General features: G+C 45.2%; 2 protein-coding genes across 6 annotated transcripts in view; one reads left to right on the top strand and one right to left on the bottom strand.

The window, feature by feature from the left end:
- Positions 1-953: 953 nt before the first annotated feature.
- Positions 954-6608, bottom strand: LOC132337909 (putative uncharacterized protein AFDN-DT). 4 transcript variants are annotated; one of them, XR_009489296.1, is made up of 3 exons: positions 6482-6608; positions 4113-4542; positions 954-1430 (listed from the first exon to the last, which is right to left on the bottom strand). XR_009489296.1 is itself a non-coding variant. In XM_059866927.1 (3 exons), exons 1-2 carry the CDS (start codon positions 5702-5704, stop codon positions 4505-4507), a joined length of 963 nt encoding a protein of 320 aa, XP_059722910.1. In that variant the 5' UTR covers positions 5705-6249; the 3' UTR covers positions 954-1430; positions 4113-4504. The 4 variants fall into 4 exon arrangements, 2 of the variants coding, with proteins under 2 accessions (XP_059722910.1, XP_059722911.1); XR_009489297.1 differs by lacking the exon at positions 6482-6608 and adding an exon at positions 6258-6466; XM_059866927.1 differs by lacking the exon at positions 6482-6608 and adding an exon at positions 4780-6249.
- A 17-nt stretch (positions 6609-6625) lies between these two features.
- The window catches only part of MIB2 (MIB E3 ubiquitin protein ligase 2), a 54314-nt gene continuing 42448 nt past the window's right edge, over positions 6626-18491 (top strand). For both annotated transcript variants that reach the window (XM_059866924.1, XM_059866923.1), the window contains exon 1: positions 6626-6924. The gene's annotated coding sequence lies outside the window, so the exon portion shown is untranslated. The remainder of the gene's footprint in view (positions 6925-18491) is intronic.

Raw genomic sequence — 18491 nt, 5'->3', positions numbered from 1 at the left:
ATAAATAAATTGGTTTTTCCCTGAAAAGTGGAGCCAGCCTCATGCTGGCTGCTCTATCCAGGTCACTGCCTCTGAAGGTGCCAACAGAGGCTCCTGCTGCCACTTCCAGGCTCTGATTTAAGGACAGCATTCTCCAAACCCTATATTAAGCATGAAAAAGAGAAATGCAGGAAAGGCACTTGGGGGGATTGATCTGTATTTTATAATAAATGCATTTATATATTTCACATATGTCTATTTTTGTAAGATATTATTTATTTTATTTATTTATACAATGATTTTATAATATATATTATATATTATCCTATATTATTGTATATTATTATATATAATTATAACAATATCATAGTATAAAATGTTATATTATATATTTATATACATTATATTATATATTATACATAATATTATAATATATTGTATATACTGTATATATAGTAAATATAATATAATATAGTATTATATTATAATACAGTATAATATATAATTATAATAATATATTATATATTATTATATATAATTTTATATTAGATATAATCTACATCATAGATATTATATATTATATACATTTTATATACTATATATATTATATAATATATATTATTATATATGATTATAATCTAGATAATTATAATTTTAATAGATTCTATTATATTATAATATATCGTTTATGTTGCTTATATTGTATATAATATAATGTTATATAATATAATGTAATATAATACAATATAATATAATAAATATATTATAATATGACATAATATGTAATAAAATGTAATAATGTAATATAATATAATATTGTATTATATTGCATTATACTATATAATATAATATAATATAATATAATATAATATAATATAATTAATATAATTAATATAATTAATATAATATAATATAATATAATATAATATAATATAATATAATATATGATTTCTACATTAATCTATTGCTCAATATTTTCTATTTTATAGAGATATTTTCTACCTGTCCAGAGCCTGAAAACACATTTTGGCCAGCCTGTTTTCCCCTCAGTCACCAACACATTTTTACCCCACCAACAGATTTTGATCCTGTGCAATATTCACCCTGACAGAACACCACTAAGGGATCGAGGGGCCCAAGATTTCCACGTGGAAAGTGCAAAATATTAAAGAGATTTCTTTTTTGGGGGGAGAAAAAGAAAATATAAAACATTATTGTTATTATTAATAATAATAAATATGTTTATTTCATATATTTATATACTAATCCTAATACTAACACTAATAATAACAAGAAATAGTTAAACATTTCCATTTTAGAAGGGCTCCAGGCAGCCTGGCTGAGCCCGGCGTGGCTCCCACGGCTGCCAGAAGGTGCTGAAGGAAAAGTTCCTGAATATTTCTGTGGGACAGCGGCATCCAGTGGGCAGAGAGCAATTCCTGCTGATTTCCCTGCAAAACCAGCACAGGGCCATGAAACCAGAGGCTTCTCCCCAGTATTCAGTGCTTTGCAAGCACTCAATTTTATTTTTAATTTTATTTTTAAATGAGACAGTAGCTTGAAGTTTTTTTTTTTATTTTAAACAATTAATTTTAGTTTTTAATTTTGTTTTTGAAGAGAGATTAGCTTGAATTTAAATTCTTTTCAATTTAAAAATATTTAGGTTTTAATTTATATTTTTTAAAGAGAGATTAGCTTGAATTTAATTTTTTTTTTTAAGTTTTAAAACACTTCATTTTCATTTTTTCAAGAGAAATTAACTTGGGAAAAAAACCCCTAACCTGACACAACTCAGAGCCTGGATGTGCAAGTTCCTGTTTAGAACAAGTAAGTTCTAAACAAAAGTAAATCCTGAATGATCTCAGTAAGTCCTGAATGATCTCAGTATTTATTGAGTGAGCCCAAAACTCAAAAGTAAATCCTGAATTATTTCAGTATTTATTGAGTGAGCCCTAAATTCAAAAGTAAATCCTGAATGATCTCAGTAAATCCTGAATTATCTCAGCATTTATTGAGCCCAAAACTCAAAAGTAAATCCTGAATTATCTCAGTATTTATTGAGCCCAAAACTCAAAATTAAGTCTTGAATGATCTCAATATTTATTGAGCCCAAAACTCAAAATTAAATCCTGAATTATCTCAGTAAATCCTGAATGATCTCAGTATTTATTGAGCCCAAAACTCAAAAGTAAATCCTGAATTATCTCAGTATTTATTGAGCCCAAAACTCAAAAGTAAATCCTGAATTATCTCAGTATTTATTGAGCCCAAAACTCAAAATTAAGTCTTGAATGATCTCAATATTTATTGAGCCCAAAACTCAAAATTAAATCCTGAATTATCTCAGTATTATTGAGTGAGCCCAAAACTCAAAATTAAATCCTGAATTATCTCAGTAAATCCTGAATGACCTCAGTATTTATTGAGCCCAAAACTCAAAATTAAGTCCTGAATTATCTCAGTATTTATTGAGTGAGCCCAAAACTCAAAATTAAATCCTGAATGATCTCAGTATTTATTGAGTCCAAAACTCAAAATTAAATCCTGAATGATCTCAGTATTTATTGAGCCCAAAAAGTCCTGAACTATCTCAGTATTTATTGAGTCCAAAACTCAAAATTAAATCCTGAATGATCTCAGTATTTATTGAGCCCAAAAAGTCCTGAACTATCTCAGTATTTATTGAGTGATCCCAAAACTCTAAGAATGGATCTTCACAATCGGTGCTGGCTGCACTCCCCAGCCTCTAATTCATTTTTAATTTAGATTAACACAAATCTGCCTGGCAAAACCCGAGCTGAGGGAGGGATCACCACCGACCCCACTCCAAAATATCCCCAGCACTCCCTTTTCCCCCCTGGCCAAGGGCTGAGCTGCAGTGCAGCAGTGCCAGGACAAACCCCTCACCCACACTCACAAATTCCCATTTTTTCCCAGTTTGTGTGTTCAGCTGGCCTGGCCAAGATCACTTTTACACAACACAGAGGGCAAGGGACACCGGGTCCTGCTGCTTTCATCAAGTGCCAGGGACAAGCTTGGCTTTGGACAGGTCCTTTGTAGCCTGGAGCCACCAAACTCAGGGTGACAGCTGCTGTGCCCTGACACTGTCTGGGGAATTTGCTCTCTGCAGGCTCCAGGAGCCCCGGGCACTGCTGCTCCTGATGTCCTTCCTCCCTCTGCTGCACTGCCAGGGCTCTGCTGGGGCTGGGGTGGCACAAGGGGTACTCTTGGTGACCTTGCTGCCACGTTCCTGCTGGGTGTTCGTGCTGGCAAGGTTTTACCTCACTTAACCGGGGTTTTTAGGCAAAGTCAGAGGAGTCTGTGTGGCCTTACCTGATAGGAGAGGGCAGGATAATGCTGGAAAGGTTTTACCTCACTTTAACAGAGGTTTTTAGGCAAAGTCAGAGGAGTTTGTGTGTCCTTACCTGACAGGAGAGTGCAGGATAATGCTGGAAAGGTTTTACCTCACTTTAACAGAGGTTTTTAGGCAAAGTCAGAGGAGTTTGTGTGTCCTTACCTGAGAGGAGAGTGCAGGATATTAATGCTGGAAAGGTTTTAGCTCACTTTAACAGAGTTTTCAAGGTGTCTCTGAGCTCAGAAGGACAAAGTCAGTGGAGTTTGTGTGTCCTTACCTAAGAGGAGAGTGCAGGACAATGCTGGCAAGGTTTTACCTCACTTTAACAGAGTTTTTAGGCAAAGTCAGAGGAGTTTGTGTGTCTTCACCTGACAGGAGAGTGCAGGATAATGCTGGAAAGGTCTTAGCTCACTTTAACAGAGTTTTCAAGGTGTCTCTGAGCTCAGAAGGGCAAAGTCAGAGGAGTTTGTGTTTCCTTACCTGACAGGAGAGTGCAGGATATTAATGCTGGCAAGGTTTTACCTCACTTTAACAGAGTTTTCAAGGTGTCTCTGAGCTCAGAAGGGCAAAATCAGAGGAGTTTGTGTGTCCTTACCTGACAGGAGAGGGCAGGATAATGCTGGAAAGGTTTTAGCTCACTTTAACAGAGGTTTTTAGGCAAAGTCAGAGGAGTTTGTATGTCCTTACCTGACAGGAGAGTGCAGGACAATGCTGGAAAGGTTTTACCTCACTTTAACAGAGTTTTTAGGCAAAGTCAGCGGAGTTTGTGTGTCCTTACCTGACAGGAGAGCGCAGGACAATGCTGGCAAGGTTTTAGCTCACTTTAACAGAGTTTTCAAGGTGTCTCTGAGCTCAGAAGGACAAAGTCAGTGGAGTTTGTGTTTCCTTACCTGAGAGGAGAGTGCAGGATATTAATGCTGGCAAGGTTTTACCTCACTTTAACAGAGTTTTTAGGCAAAGTCAGCGGAGTTTGTGTGTCTTCACCTGACAGGAGAGTGCAGGATAATGCTGGAAAGGTCTTAGCTCACTTTAACAGAGTTTTCAAGGTGTCTCTGAGCTCAGAAGGGCAAAGTCAGAGGAGTTTGTGTGTCTTCACCTGACAGGAGAGTGCAGGATAATGCTGGCAAGGTTTTAGCTCACTTTAACAGAGTTTTCAAGGTGTCTCTGAGCTCAGAAGGACAAAGTCAGTGGAGTGTCTGTGTCTTCACCTGACAGGAGAGAGTCACATGAACGCTGTCATCACTGTTAGCATCACAAGCTCCTAAATTGCCTCTGAAGGTAATTACAAAAGCACTAGTCCTGTGATTTAAGGTTCAAGGCCAGGCTGGATGGAGCAACCTGGCCCAGTGGAAGGTGTCCCTGTCCAGAACAGGGTGTGTGAGCTGGGGGATCTTTAAGGTCTCCTCCAACCCAACCCTTTCCACAATCCAGGTGTTTAAATTTACCTGTGGTGGCACTTGAGCCACCCACGATCTCATTCCAGGCACAAGGCTGGGACAGGAGGAGGATTTCAAAGCCCACCTGCTGAACGAAGAGACGAATTCCCTTCAAGGAATCACAGAACTGCTTGGGTTGGACGGGGACCTTGGAGATCATCCCACTCCACCCCCTGCCATGGGCAGGGACACCTTCCACTGTCCCAGCTTGCTCCAAGACCTCCAATCTTCCACTGCCCCAGCTTGCTCCAAGACTTCCAATCTTCCACTGTCCCAGCTTGCTCCAAGACCTCCAATCTTCCACTGCCCCAGCTTGCTCCAAGACTTCCAATCTTCCACTGGCCCAGCTTGCTCCAAGACTTCCAACCTTCCACTGCCCCAGCTTGCTCCAACACCTCCAACCTTCCACTGCCCCAGCTTGCTCCAAGACCTCCAACCTTCCACTGCCCCAGCTTGCTCCAAGACCTCCAACCTTCCACTGTTCCAGCTTGCTCCAAGACCTCCAACCTTCCACTGGCCCAGCTTGCTCCAAGACTTCCAACCTTCCACGATCCCAGCTTGCTCCAAGACTTCCAACCTTCCACTGTTCCAGCTTGCTCCAAGACTTCCAACCTTCCACTGTTCCAGCTTGCTCCAAGACTTCCAACCTTCCACTGTTCCAGCTTGCTCCAACACCTCCAACCTTCCACTGCCCCAGCTTGCTCCAAGACTTCCAACCTTCCACTGTCCCAGCTTGCTCCAAGACATCCAACCTTCCACTGCCCCAGCTTGCTCCAAGACTTCCAACCTTCCACTGTCCCAGCTTGCTCCAAGACTTCCAACCTTCCACTGTTCCAGCTTGCTCCAACACCTCCAACCTTCCACTGCCCCAGCTTGCTCCAAGACTTCCAACCTTCCATTGCCCCAGCTTGCTCCAAGACTTCCAACCTTCCATTGCCCCAGCTTGCTCCAAGACTTCCAACCTTCCACTGCCCCAGCTTGCTCCAACACCTCCAACCTTCCACTGTCCCAGTTTGCTCCAAGCCCTGGCATTGAACACTTCCAGGAATGGGCGATCTACACCTTCCCTGAGCGACCTCTCCCAGTGCCTCACCCCCTTCCCAGTGCAGAATTCCCCCTCAATATCCAACCTAAACCTACTCTTTTAACATCCAACCCCCTAAACCAAGCATTTGTTGGACGGAGTGATCCTAAACACCCCAAACACGCAACCCACGAGCATCCCTCCCTCATCGCTCCCTCATCCCTTCCCGCGGGCAAACCGGGCACTGCCCCGCACCTCCCCAGGCCGAGCCGAGCCGGGCCTGGGTTTCCCCGTGGGAGACCTTCCCAGTGCAGAATTCTCCCCTAATATCCAATCTAAAACATCCAATCCCCCTAAACCAAGCATTTGTTGGACTGAGAGATCCTAAACACCCCAAACACGCAACCCACGAGCATCTCTCCCTCATCCCCTCCGCCCGGGCAAACCGGGCACTGCCCCGCACCTTCCCCTCACCGCCGAGCCGAGCCGGGCCTGGGTTTCCCCGTGGGAGACCTTCCCAGTGCAGAATTCACTCCTAATATCCAACCTACACCCACTCTTTTAACATCCAATCCCCCTAAACCGTGCACTTGTTGGACTGAGCGATCCTAAACACCCCAAACACGCAACCCACGAGCATCTCTCCCTCATCCCCTCCGCCCGGGCAAACCGGGCACTGCTCCGCACCCTCTCCTCACCGCCGAGCCGAGCCGGGCCTGGGTCTCCCCGCGGGCTCCCCGTGGGCTCCCCGCAGGCTCCCGGGAGTTGTAGTCGGAGCGCCCGGAGCGGAACTACGGCTCCCGGCTGCCCGCGGGAGCGCAGGCGGGGCGGCCCCGGGGCCGAGCTGCGGCTGCGGCAGCAGCACCGCGGGGACGCGGCGGCCGCGGGGACACGGCCCGGCTCCGGGGACACGGCCCGGCTCCGGGGACACGGCCCGGCTCAGGGCAGGGCGAGTTTGCTACAGCCACACCAGGAGGTACCGGCATAAGGGCGGATCCCAGCCCCGGTGCCCAGCTTCACCCGCGTTCTCCGCCCGCCCGGGCGCCGCTGTGGGCATGGAGGAGGGACGGCGGCGAGCGCAGCGCTGGGCTTGTGGCTCTGGGGATCCTCGGCTCTGCCTTGGTGCTGAGGTACGTGCCTGGCTGTCCCCGGGCTGTTCCCCTCGGCATGGGGCAGCTGGAAGGGACCGGGGTGGTTCTGGCAGCTTTAGCCGGGTTTATTCTGGCCCCTTTACCGGGGTGGTTCTGGTCCCTTTAACCGGGATTGGGGCCGCTTTAGCCGGCGTGATTCTGGCCCCTCTGTCGGGGTGGTTCTGGCCCCTTTAACCCGGGTGTTTCTGACAGCTGTAGCCGGGATTAAGGCCCCTTTACCGGGGTGGTTCAGGCCCCTTTAACCCGGGTGTTTCTGGCAGCTGTAGCCGGGATTAAGGCCCCTTTACCGGCATGGTTCTGGCCCCGTCAGCCGGGATTGAGGCCGCTTTAGCCGGGGTAGTTCTGGCAGCTTTAGCCGGGATTGGGGCCCCTTTATCCCGGGTGGTTCTGGCCCCTTTGGCCCGAGTGGTTCCTGCACCTTTAGCCGGGATTGAGGCCGTTTAGCCCGGGTGGTTTTGGCTGCTTTAGCTCGGGTAAATTTCGGCACCTTCAGCAGGGATTTGGGCCACTTTTTCCCGGGTGGTTCTGGCTGCTTTAGCCCGGATGGTTCCAGCACCTTTAGCCGTGATTGAGGCCGCTTTATCCCGGGTGGCTCCGGCCGCTCTATCCCGGGTGGCTCCAGCACCTTTATCCCGGGTGGCTCCGGCCGCTTTATCCCGGGTGGTTCCAGCACTTTAGCCGGGATCGGGGCCGCACCCGGGCGCCGCTGTGCCCCAGCCCGGGGTGTCAGCAGCCGTCCTGTCCCCGACAGGTCCTGCAGGTAAAGCCTGGCTGGCTGAGCTGGGAGCGCTGATTCCTGCCGGGAATTTCGTTTTCCCTGGAGCGTGTGAGGAAGGAAGCTCGGAGCTGAGGCACGTGTGGCTTTTTCCCTCCCGTGTTTCTGTATTTCCAGTCTGCCTGAGTGGAGGCCAGAATAAACCCAGAATAAACCCAGAGAAGTTGGTGCAGCTGCGCTGGAGGCGCTGGAGGTGTTTGCTCTCATTTCACTGCCCATGCTCAGCTGCAGAATTACTTTCTGAATGTCACAAATTCTGATTTCTACCTCGCTGAGAAGCAAGTGAGCCCTGGCTCACCTTCATGGAGGTCACTTGAGCTTGGCTTTACTGCTGAACCTTCTCTCTTTTTGGCTGAGAGCCTCATGACATCCTCTGCACTTCTCTGTTGCTGTAGGAGGAGTGTATTTGGCTCAAACGAGATAACCATTTTTATTTCTCCTCTGTTTAGCAACTCCCTGGTTTGCTGAAACTGCTTGCTATGAAGAATGATGCAGTAGTTCATCCTTCTAGGACCTTCCTCCGTGCTTGATTACCTGTTGAATTTTTCATTCATGGTTTCAGGATCTGGAGGAGTGAATTGTCAAGGGGTGCAGCTCCTGTAAATAACCCACATCCCACATTTTTGTGGTGGGAATGGTGCTGTGTGACAGGTAGATAATGGAGATGTGAAAGAGGAAGCTTCCATAGCCTTGGTAGAGCTGGAGAAGTTCTTGCCCTGTTTTGAGCTTTGCTTTCTGCTCTGAGTTGTCGGTGTCTAGGTTTGTGTCTGGGGCAGGTGACATCTTTTGAGCTCAAAAAAAAGCTTTAAAAAGTTCTTTTTTGACTTACAGGGCAGTAGTTGGGTAACTCTCTGTAGTCTCAGCTCTACCACTGGTGTGTCCTCAGTACCTTGTGCCTGTTTTTCAGACTGATTTAATTCTGTGCTGGAAGGGCAGGAGTTCTTTAGGGTGCCTGCAGCATTATGAACAGACTGTCATTTAACAGCATCACCCCAGGCTCTGTTTTATTGAAGAGTTATTTCCTTTTTAGGCTTCACAAAGGTGAATGTGTTTCCCATGCCTTCCTCTTTGCACAGCACAGCTCTGTGAGTCACTGCCATCAGAAGGAGCTTCACATTTATGTGATACTTGGCTCAGCACAATTCTCTGCTTATTCTGATTTTGCTGCACAGCATCATGTGTTTTGACATTTATTTTGAGCGTGTGTTTGGAGCTCTGTGGCTGCGAAAATCCTGTGCCAAATTCGTGCCTGAAGAATCTGTTATTCTCCTGCTTTGGTCTGCAATGGGCACTGCTGGGATTGTTTGGAAGAACTGGGATGCCTTTTCCACTGAAACTTTGTCAAACGTCTGGGAAACTGCAAAAAACTGTGGGAGTGCTGGAAGTGTGGTGGTTGCAGTTGTCTCCTTCCCTTTTTCTTGGGAAGAGGGATGTCCGTGGCTTTTTCAGCTGCCTTGATGTGGAAGTGGGTGGCTCCAGGAGCACAGAATGCTCAGAGCTGTGGCTGCTGCCTCAGAAACGAGCTCATCTCCTGCCTGGTGTTTGGGCAGGTTTGATTTGGCTGCTCACAGAGGCTGGTCCTGGTGGTTTCTCTGGAGTTGGAGGCTTTGAGGTTGTGTTGTCCCTGCCTGTTCCCATCAAATCTGTTTGCCTTGCTCATCATCTCTGCTCCAGAAGAGCTCCTGGGCTCAGGCAGGATCCAGGGCTGTGCTGAATGTCAGCTCTGGTCCTGCCCTTTCCCTTCAGTTGCTGTTTTCCAGGGAGAGAAGGGAGAGTCCTGTTTGAGTTCTGGCTGTTTTTCAGGGATTCTAATTCATGGCTTGCCAAGGGTGTTTTTGGAGGGGCCAGAGTTGTAATGCAGTGTTCTCTCACCTTTCCATGCACTCTCCTGGAAGCTCTGATGGGAGAGAAATCCTTGAATTCTCCTTAAGCAAAGAGAAGGTGCAGTCTGTTGTTTCGTGGGAGACTTGCAGGATTGAAATATTTCTTTTCCCTCTGTAGCAGTGTTTGAAATTTCCAAGAACTTAAGAAAAGTCCTCCAGCATTTAGACTGGAACGTGGAATCAGTGAAGTTCCATTGGTGTGCTGGCAGGATATTCAGCTGGCTGATCCTAGACCTTGAGCCCCATTCCCTGCAGGAATCCCAAGGGAATTAGGGATGCACGCTGCACCAGGGGTTGAAACTTCCTTCTTTTCCTGTGCCCAGGCTGTGGAGAGCAGAACTTGGGAGTTGGGGTGTGTGAGCTTTGCTCCTGGCTCTGCCACCAGTCCCACGTGTGCCTCTTGTGCATTTCCCACCTGCAGGGTGCTCTGGGATTCTCCAGAGTCCCCAGAAAACACCAAAAGCACAGACCTGGAGCTGAGCTGATGGACATGCTGCCCCCCAAACCTTGGCTGGGTAGGAAAGCCAGAGCTCCTCCTCACTTTGTTCTGCTCCCCCGTGGCCGCCTGGCCAAAGGCGTGTCAGCAGAGATTAGATTTGAAGCCCTGATGTGCTTTCAGAGCACAGGAAGGGCGAGTTGCAGGCTGAAAGCAGGCAGGAGTGCAGGGCTGACCCTTCTGGGAGCCTGGAGGGGAATCTCAAGTTGGTAGGATGAGCTATCAAGGCTCATCAGGGATCCAGCAGGTTTCATGCTCCAGCTCCCTCCTGCCAGGCTGAAGGAGCTGCTTTTCCTTTGCAGGAGGAAAAATTGTGTTCCTAACTCAGAGGATTTGTTAATAATCCCTTTGTGCCACCAGTGCTGAGGGGCCCAGAGTCTAAATACCTGTGAGCCACCTGTGCTTCCTCAGCCCCACTGCTCCACCACCTCTCAGGACATCAGAGTTAACTCCTCTTCATTTTTCACTCCTGCAGTGAGTCGGGATTTTGATTTTTGAATGACTTTTAGGGCACACTTACTGACTTTTTGGACTGGCAAGGCAATGATGTCATTAGGTTGGGGTTTTATGAACTTTTAAATGCTTGAACTCAGATTTGAGTGGCAAATAGGAGTTGATAGCTGGTGTGAGAGAGGTGCAGACCTGAGCTTTACCAGGGCTCCACACCATCAGCTCTGGGCCAGATGGTCTTGCCTCTGAGAAATATATTAGAGCAATGTCAAGGAAGAGCACAGCTGAAATCCTCTGCCAAGACAGATTTCTCACTGCTGGAATATGTTTCTGTCTGATCCTCTATTTCTAGATGATTGAAAATGGTTCTGGAAGGGATTTTGCTGAGGCCACCTAGTCCATCCTTCTCCACAAGGCATGATGAAGTGAAACCCTTCCTGATGGCTGTGAGCTTGTTCTTAGAGCAGGGGAGATTTTCCAGCTGCCCTGGGTGGTTCTATTTGACTTTATTAACTGCTTTTTTTTTTTTTAATTTTGTGGCTTTGTCACCGTTCTGGGCACAGAAAAAAGGGGTGCAGGTGGTTGGTTGTTGACCTCAGTGCCAAGGGCCAGAAAAGTGATGGTGATTCCTGGTAGGAAATGCAGAGAAATCATTCAATGCAATAATATTGAGGTTTTTGTTTCTTCTCCACAGAGATCTTCCATGGAAAAGTTTAAATAAGATTCTCCCATTTTTTTCTATGCAAAGACCTTCATTCAAACTTAGCAAATAATTGGGGTTTTTTTTCCTTAAGCAACACTACCTAGTGGTTGTGTGTGTGGGCAGGGAGAATTTGTTTTTATTGTAAAGCAATATAAATTTAACTCAGAGATCTGCTATTGAGGAAAAAAGTGGATTCTCATCAGCTGCTGAGCTTTTTCAAGGCTCCAGGCTCAAATCTGCAAACTGTCAGCTCCAATTAAAGCAAATGGCTGGAGCTGTTTTTTCTCCCTCCTGGAAAGAACACAGTTCATCAAAAGCCAGAAGGAAATTTCATCATGAGCAATGAGCAATTATCTCCTGGGATGTAATAAGAGAGATCCACGAGATGCCCAGTGTGAACTTTCACTTGTAATCACTTTTAATTCTCCACTGGCCACAGCAGCACTGATCTCAGCAGTTTGAAACCTGAAGTTTTCCTGTGGAGTAGGAGCTGGTGGAGGGAACTTGTGCTTTTGTGGGGTTTGGTGTGGAAATGTGAATTTTGAGCATCCCTGAGCTGGCAGAGGATATTCCACCTTTCTGTGTGGGGTGGGTTAATCCTGGCAGACAGGGAACAGGACTGGAAAGGTGAAATTAAGGAATTCCTGAGGTGCAAGGAGTGCCTGGAGAGGCACAGAGACTCCAAACATTCCCCTTTTCTATTTCTTCTCCCATTTTTATTGCTGAGCACCTCGGGGTGCTCCTTTCAAGATTGCTGTGCACCCTCAGCCTGAGTGGGAAAACCAGGAATGGTTTGGATTGCTCAGCCCTGCTTTGGTCACCAAGGGAAGGGAAGGAAGGGAAGGGAAATTAAGGAATTCGTGAGGTGCAAGGAGTGCTTGGAGAGGCACAGAGACTCCAAACATTCCCCTTTTCTATTTCTTCCATTTTTTTTTTTTGCTGAGCACCTCTGGGTGCTCCTTTCCAGAGTGCTGTGCACCCTCAGCCTGAGTGGGAAAACCAGGAAAGGTTTGGATTGCTCAGCCCTGCTTTGGTCACCAAGGGAAGGGAAGGAAGGGAAGGAAAATTAAAGAATTCCAGAGGTGCAAGGAATGCTTGAAGAGGCAGGGAGACTCCAAACATTCCCCTTTTCTATTTCTTCTCCCATTTTTATTGCTGAGCACCTCGGGGTGCTCCTTTCCAGAGTGCTGTGCACCCTCAGCCTGAGTGGGAAAACCAGGAAAGGTTTGGATTGCTCAGCCCTGCTTTGGTCACCAAGGGAAGGAAGGGAAGGAAAGGGAAATTAGGAATTCCTGAGGTGCAAGGAGTGCTTGGAGAGGCACAGAGACTCCAAACATTCCCCTTTTCTATTTCTTCTCCCATTTTTATTGCTGAGCACCTCGGGGTGCTCCTTTCCAGAGTGCTGTGCACCCTCAGCCTGAGTGGGAAAACCAGGAAAGGTTTGGATTGCTCAGCCCTGCTTTGGTCACCAAGGGAAGGAAAGGAAGGGAATCCCAGCCAAGGCCAGTGCCCCGTGGTGTGCCCCAGCTGCTGCTGCTTATTTGTGCTTTCTGCTGCTGTTTCCTAAAGGGGCTGTTTGCATTTCAGTGTTTCACAGCAAATATTGACCATTGTGCAATCCAGGTTCATTTTGTGCTTTAGTGCTGCAGTTAGCAGGGAGCTGATTCATGAGAAACCCTGTGCTGTGTCTTTGCTCCTGGCTGATCACTGTCACTTTCTGTTTAATTAATTCTGCTTCTCAGTGCTGACAAAAAGCCCTTTTTGCTCCACAGCTCTCCAGTGACAAAGCCATTTGGGTTTGGTGCAGATCAGTGTTACATTTTTGGAGCAGGTTCACTTTTCTGTGCCTGTGGTCATCAAAGGGAGCTGAAATCTGAGTTAAATTGAAGGTTCAAGGCCAGCTCAGGGCAGTTTTTGTGTCCACTGCAGCTTTTGGGTCCTGCCTTACTCACACACAATGAACCCAGAATTTAAGGTGTGTAACTTCTCTCTCACTTCTTCCACCTTTAGGTGGGAGATCATTTATTTAGATCATTTATTCTGAGCTTGATGCCCATTTTTTAGGAAACCAGGAATGAAGAGTTTGCACAAAGCTCCTGAATATTAAATTTGCTGGTGCTTCCTTTAGACCTGCATCCTTTAACAAGGTGAAATTAATAAATTTACGAGGTGAAATTAATAAATTGACTGGTTTATGTCCATTTTTTAGGAAACCAGAATGCTGGAATGAGGAGTTTGCACAAAGCTCCTGAATATTAAATTTGCTGGTGCTTCCTTTAGACCTACATTCTTTAACAAAGTGAAATTAATAAATTTACAAGGTGAAATTAGTAAATTTACTGGCTTATGCCCATTTTTTAGGAAACCAGGAATGAAGAGTTTGCACAAAGCTCCTGAATATTAAATTTACTGGTGCTTCCTTTAGACCTACATTCTTTAACAAAGCGAAATTAATAAATTTATAAGGTGAAATTAATAAATTTACTGGTGCTTTCTTTAACAAGGTGAAGAAATAGATGGGAAAACAGAGTGTGAACCACTCAAATCTTACTGAAAGGGAAAGAAACAACTCAGTGCCAGAACACAACCAGTGTAAAAATGAAATGGAAAATTCAGTCTGGGCAAAACAGATCAATGGGCTGGCATTTGTAAAGGCCAAGTGTTGATTGCAGAGATAAAATTCTTGCTGGGGACTGAGCCTGGCTGGTTATTTTTAGCATTTCCTCCCTTGTGTTTCAGGATGTGCCTGTGCCTGCTCTCATGCTGGAATGACAAGATTTTCATCCCTCAGCAAAGGCCTATTAATCACCTGCTTTATTCTGTTTATGTCATGCAGTTAAATATACTCTGGGAGCACGTGAGCTTTGGGCCCTGGAAATGATTTCACCTCTCTCAGGATTTTATAATTTTTATTTTATTAATGGGTTTCACCAGTGGCAGCTGCCCCTTATTTGATTTTTTTGATCAATCAGTGAAGTGGCTTTGTTTATCTGCTCTTGGTGTTTAAGCCATAAAAGCAGCATCTGCTCCTCTCTGCCTCCCTCCCCTGATGCCATTTTGCACAGTTTCAGACCAAAAAATAAAATCCCTGACTGCACGAGGAGAAGGGAAGAAAAACATCAATGAGGCTTTGCAGGGGAATCTCCTGGAATTCCAGGCTGGAAGGGACTTTAAAGCCCAAACTCTTTTCCTGCTCCTGTTTTCCTGTCCAACCTGGCCTTGGACACCTCCAGGGATGGGGCAGCCCCAGCTGTTCTGCTGCAAGGCACCTCCATGTGGTGGTGGGTCAAAAATATTGATTTTTTCTGTGTGTTTTGCTGGTTTCCTGCTCTGTTTCCATCTGACAGCGACTGTATTTGTGTGAATTCCAGGTTTTTGGTCACTTTGGTAATAAACTGAGCAGCTGTGAGCCTTGAGCCAGAGGGATTTGATCCTGATTGTGTTATTAAAGAACACAAAAGTGTTTATTTCTGCCTTGCAGGGAGGGAACAACACTTGAAGGTGCATTGAGCTGTGAAATTTGTGTCAGGCAAGGGGGAAATCCTGCTGAGCATTATTTCTGTAGGGAAATGCTCACAGGAGTGGTAGAAAAAGTGGTAAACCAGCAGATTTTAATTCAGTGTGAGCTGGTTAATTCAGCCAGGACACCGAAATGATGTTGGTATTTTTGATGTGAGGATATGCAAAATTAAGTCTTGAAGCTTTACAATGGTGGTGCTGATTAATCTGCACTTCTAATGACTTGGGAAGACTTTATTTCATGGCACTGGAAGAGTCAAAGAGGATGAAAAGAATAAGAAACGGTGTTATTTTCAAATACTCAGTGTAATTCTGGCTGATTTAGGGGCTGATCAGTCGGGGAAATTGGGAATTTTGGAGAAGTGTGGGATTTGAAATTACCTGAGGAAACATTTCTAGCTTGGGCAAATCTCTCTGAAGTGGAGCAATTCACCTCCAGACAATTCAAACTGCAAAATACGTGTAAAGGGAAGAAAAAAAACTGTTTTTTTCTCTTTTAAACACATCCTCAGTTTACCTTGCTGTTCAAATAATGTGATCACCAGGCCCTGATTTTTGTCAGCTGCTTACAGCACTGGCTTCTGTTTGCTCTGGGGCAACCTTTGCCTCCCACCAGGTGGAAATTGGGCTGAAATATTGAAATATTGGCAGAAAGTTGCCACAATTATTGCTGCTTAGACTCTGTGGGCTGAAATCTGGAGTTTTTCCCTTTTTTCCAATTAACTTTTAGTGGGATTTCCTAAAACTGAGAGGCTGCTCTTTCCTGTGTCACAGCAGGCAAGGTCAGAATGTTAGCTGAGGATTCAGAAATCTGGATTATTCCTTCATGCTTACTTGAAATTCCCATGGGAAACTGATGTTTCCTTTCTGAATTATTCCTGGCAGCTCTACCTGGAATAATTATTCTAATAATTCCTGCTCCTTGTGGGACACAAAGGATATTCTTTGATAATTCCACAATGGATATTCTAATAATTCCTGCTCTTTGTGGGACACTAGGGATATTCTTTGATAATTCCACAAAAGATATTTTTTGATAATTCCTGCTCTTTGTGGGACACAAGGGACATTCTTTGATAATTCCACAAGGGATATTCTTTGATAATTCCTGCTTTTTGTGGGACACAAGGGATATTCTGATAATTCCACAAGGGATATTCTTTGATAATTCCTGTTCTTTTTGGGACACGAGGGATATTCTGATAATTCCTGCTCCTTGTGGGACACAAGGGATGTTCTTTGATAATTCCTGCTCTTTCTGGGACACAAGGGATATTCTTTGATAATTCCACAAGTGATATTTTTTGATAATTCCACAAAGGATATTCTTTGATGATTCCTGCTCCTTGTGGGACACAAGGGATATTCTTTGATAATTCCACAAAGGATATTTTTTGATAATTCCTGCTCTTTCTGGGACACAAGGGACATTCTTTGATGATTCCACGAGGGACATTCTTTGATGATTCCTGCTCTCACAGACAGCAAACACCAGTGCCCCTCCAGCTCAGCCGTGTTACATCCACCCCCACAAAACCCAACGAAAGACCCCCCAGGGTGGCTTTTAGTGATGATGAGAAGGGAGGATGGTGTGAAGTTCCCAAGGACAGCTGGCTCTGCTGCTCTTCTGCTGTGCCACGTGTTTGGATGTCCCAGCAGTGAGGACAGGAGAGGCTGGAGCTGCAGAGGTGCTGAGGCTGAGCTCAAATAAGGCTCACGCTGCAAATCTGCATCTTGTTTTTTAATGGTTTTGCATCAAACCACTCCTCCACTCATTAAAAGGGGATGTTTGGCTGGAGGATGGGTTTATTTTTAGGGTTTGGTGGTTTCAGATGTTTTTATGGGTGGGTGGGAGCGTTGGCAGCACATCCCAGGGCCCAGAGCTGCTCCTGCTGCTGGGCTGAGCACATCCCCTCAGCTGGGTCAGCTCCCCACCCTCTGTGTCCTGGCACTGGGGCAGCTCTGCTTGTGCCATCTGCATTTTTCATCCCTTGGCATCCTCTTGGGCCTTTCTTTCAAGATTTGAGAAAATCTGGGTGTTGTGGATGGCTCAGGAGGAAGAGGAAGATCCAGGGATGCTCCAGGAGATTTCTCCAGGCTCTGCCACATTTCCTCTTCTCTGTCTCGTGCTGGTAGAGAGAGAAACAAGGATTTGAGAATCTGCTTGATTTAAGAGTCTGATTTCATTCAGAGCTGAGGATGTGCTGCATCTGTGTGGTGTTCACCTTCTTTACCCATTGTCATGGCAACAGTTGGGCAGGCTGGCCCTGTCTCACTGATCCAGCACTAAATCTGGGTTTATTGCAGGTGGAGCAACAGCCCTGCCCTGTTCCTGCTGTTGCTGCTGGATAAATAACAGGAAAGGACTGAAATTATTCTGACATTGGCCATGGTTTTGAGAAACTGCCCTTACTTGGGGAAAACAGACAAATGCTTTTTTCAAATTTTAAAACTTCCTGTGTCCTCAGATCAAAACCAAAACTGACTTGAAGGGCAAGTGAAACTCGACAGTGCTGTGTGAAGATGAGATGCATGTGAGGAGACTTCCTGAAAAATGGACTGAGGTTCACTTTTATTGCTAAAATCCTGCTGCTGGTGTTTTCTTTCAGTTTTATTCACTGTGCTTGCTTGTTTCTGCTGCTGTTGTGTCTCTGTGCTTATTCTTGAGTTTGGAATCAAGGGCTGGTGCTGGAATTTTGTAGACTCCTTGCCCAGTTCTCTTCCCTCATGCCCAGCTCTCTGGAAGAAGTTTTTGGGTATTATTGCAGGTGCTGATGAGCCTTGGAAGCCTGGTTAGTTTTTTTTATCACTCCCATCAGTGCTAAAGCTGTGAGAATCCCATTTGTGAATGTGCAAAACACCAATCAGTCATTTTTAAAATTTTCAAAGTTTAATAATAATAAAATGGTTAAAAAATTAGCAATAGAATTAGAGTAATAATAATTTGGATTAGGGCAATATGAGACAATAAAAACAAAGAGTTAGGGACAGTCTGGGTTCCTTTTCTGGGCAAAATAAGCCTGAAAAAGGACCCAGGTTAACAGAGGATTAACCCTTCAAAGCAACAGCCTGTTGCATATTCATACACCTCATTTGTGATGCATAAATTCCATTCAAACTCAGGATTCTGTCTGGGCAGTGCCAGCTTCTTCCTCTGAATCCTGACAGCATCTTCAGGGCTGAGCAAGGCAGGAAGAGGTTTGTTTCTTCTGAAGAGAATAAATTCTCTTTCTCTGAAATTCTCTAAATTCTCTGAATTCTCTTTTTCTTTAAACAAGTATCTTACATAGCACAGTTTCTATTTTACCCTTCTGTTATATCTTACATAGCACAGTTTCTATTTTAACCTTCTGTTATAACCTAAACTGTATTTAACACACTACCAAAAAAATTAATACAGCATCACTTTCTGACATAACCCATATAATATCCATTGTAATATTTGCCAAAAGCCAATCATAAAATACACATTTTTCACAGCGAATAAAACAGATTTATCTCAGCAGGTCAGGGTTTTCCTGCAGGCAGACCATTCTGGGTGGGAAATGTGACGTGTGGAGTGGCACCAATCATAAAATACACATTTTTCACAGTGAATAAAACAGATTTATCTCCTCAGCAAGTTGGGGTTTTCCTGCAGGCAGGCCATTCTGGGTGGGAAATGTGACGTGTGGAGTGGCACCAATCATAAAATACACATTTTTCACAGTGAATAAAACA

This window comes from Haemorhous mexicanus, chromosome 23, assembly GCF_027477595.1.
Source record: "Haemorhous mexicanus isolate bHaeMex1 chromosome 23, bHaeMex1.pri, whole genome shotgun sequence".
Classification (NCBI taxonomy): Eukaryota; Metazoa; Chordata; class Aves; order Passeriformes; family Fringillidae; genus Haemorhous; species Haemorhous mexicanus.
The sequence above is the reverse complement of the archived record's forward strand: the minus strand, read 5'-3'. Positions and strand labels throughout refer to the sequence as shown.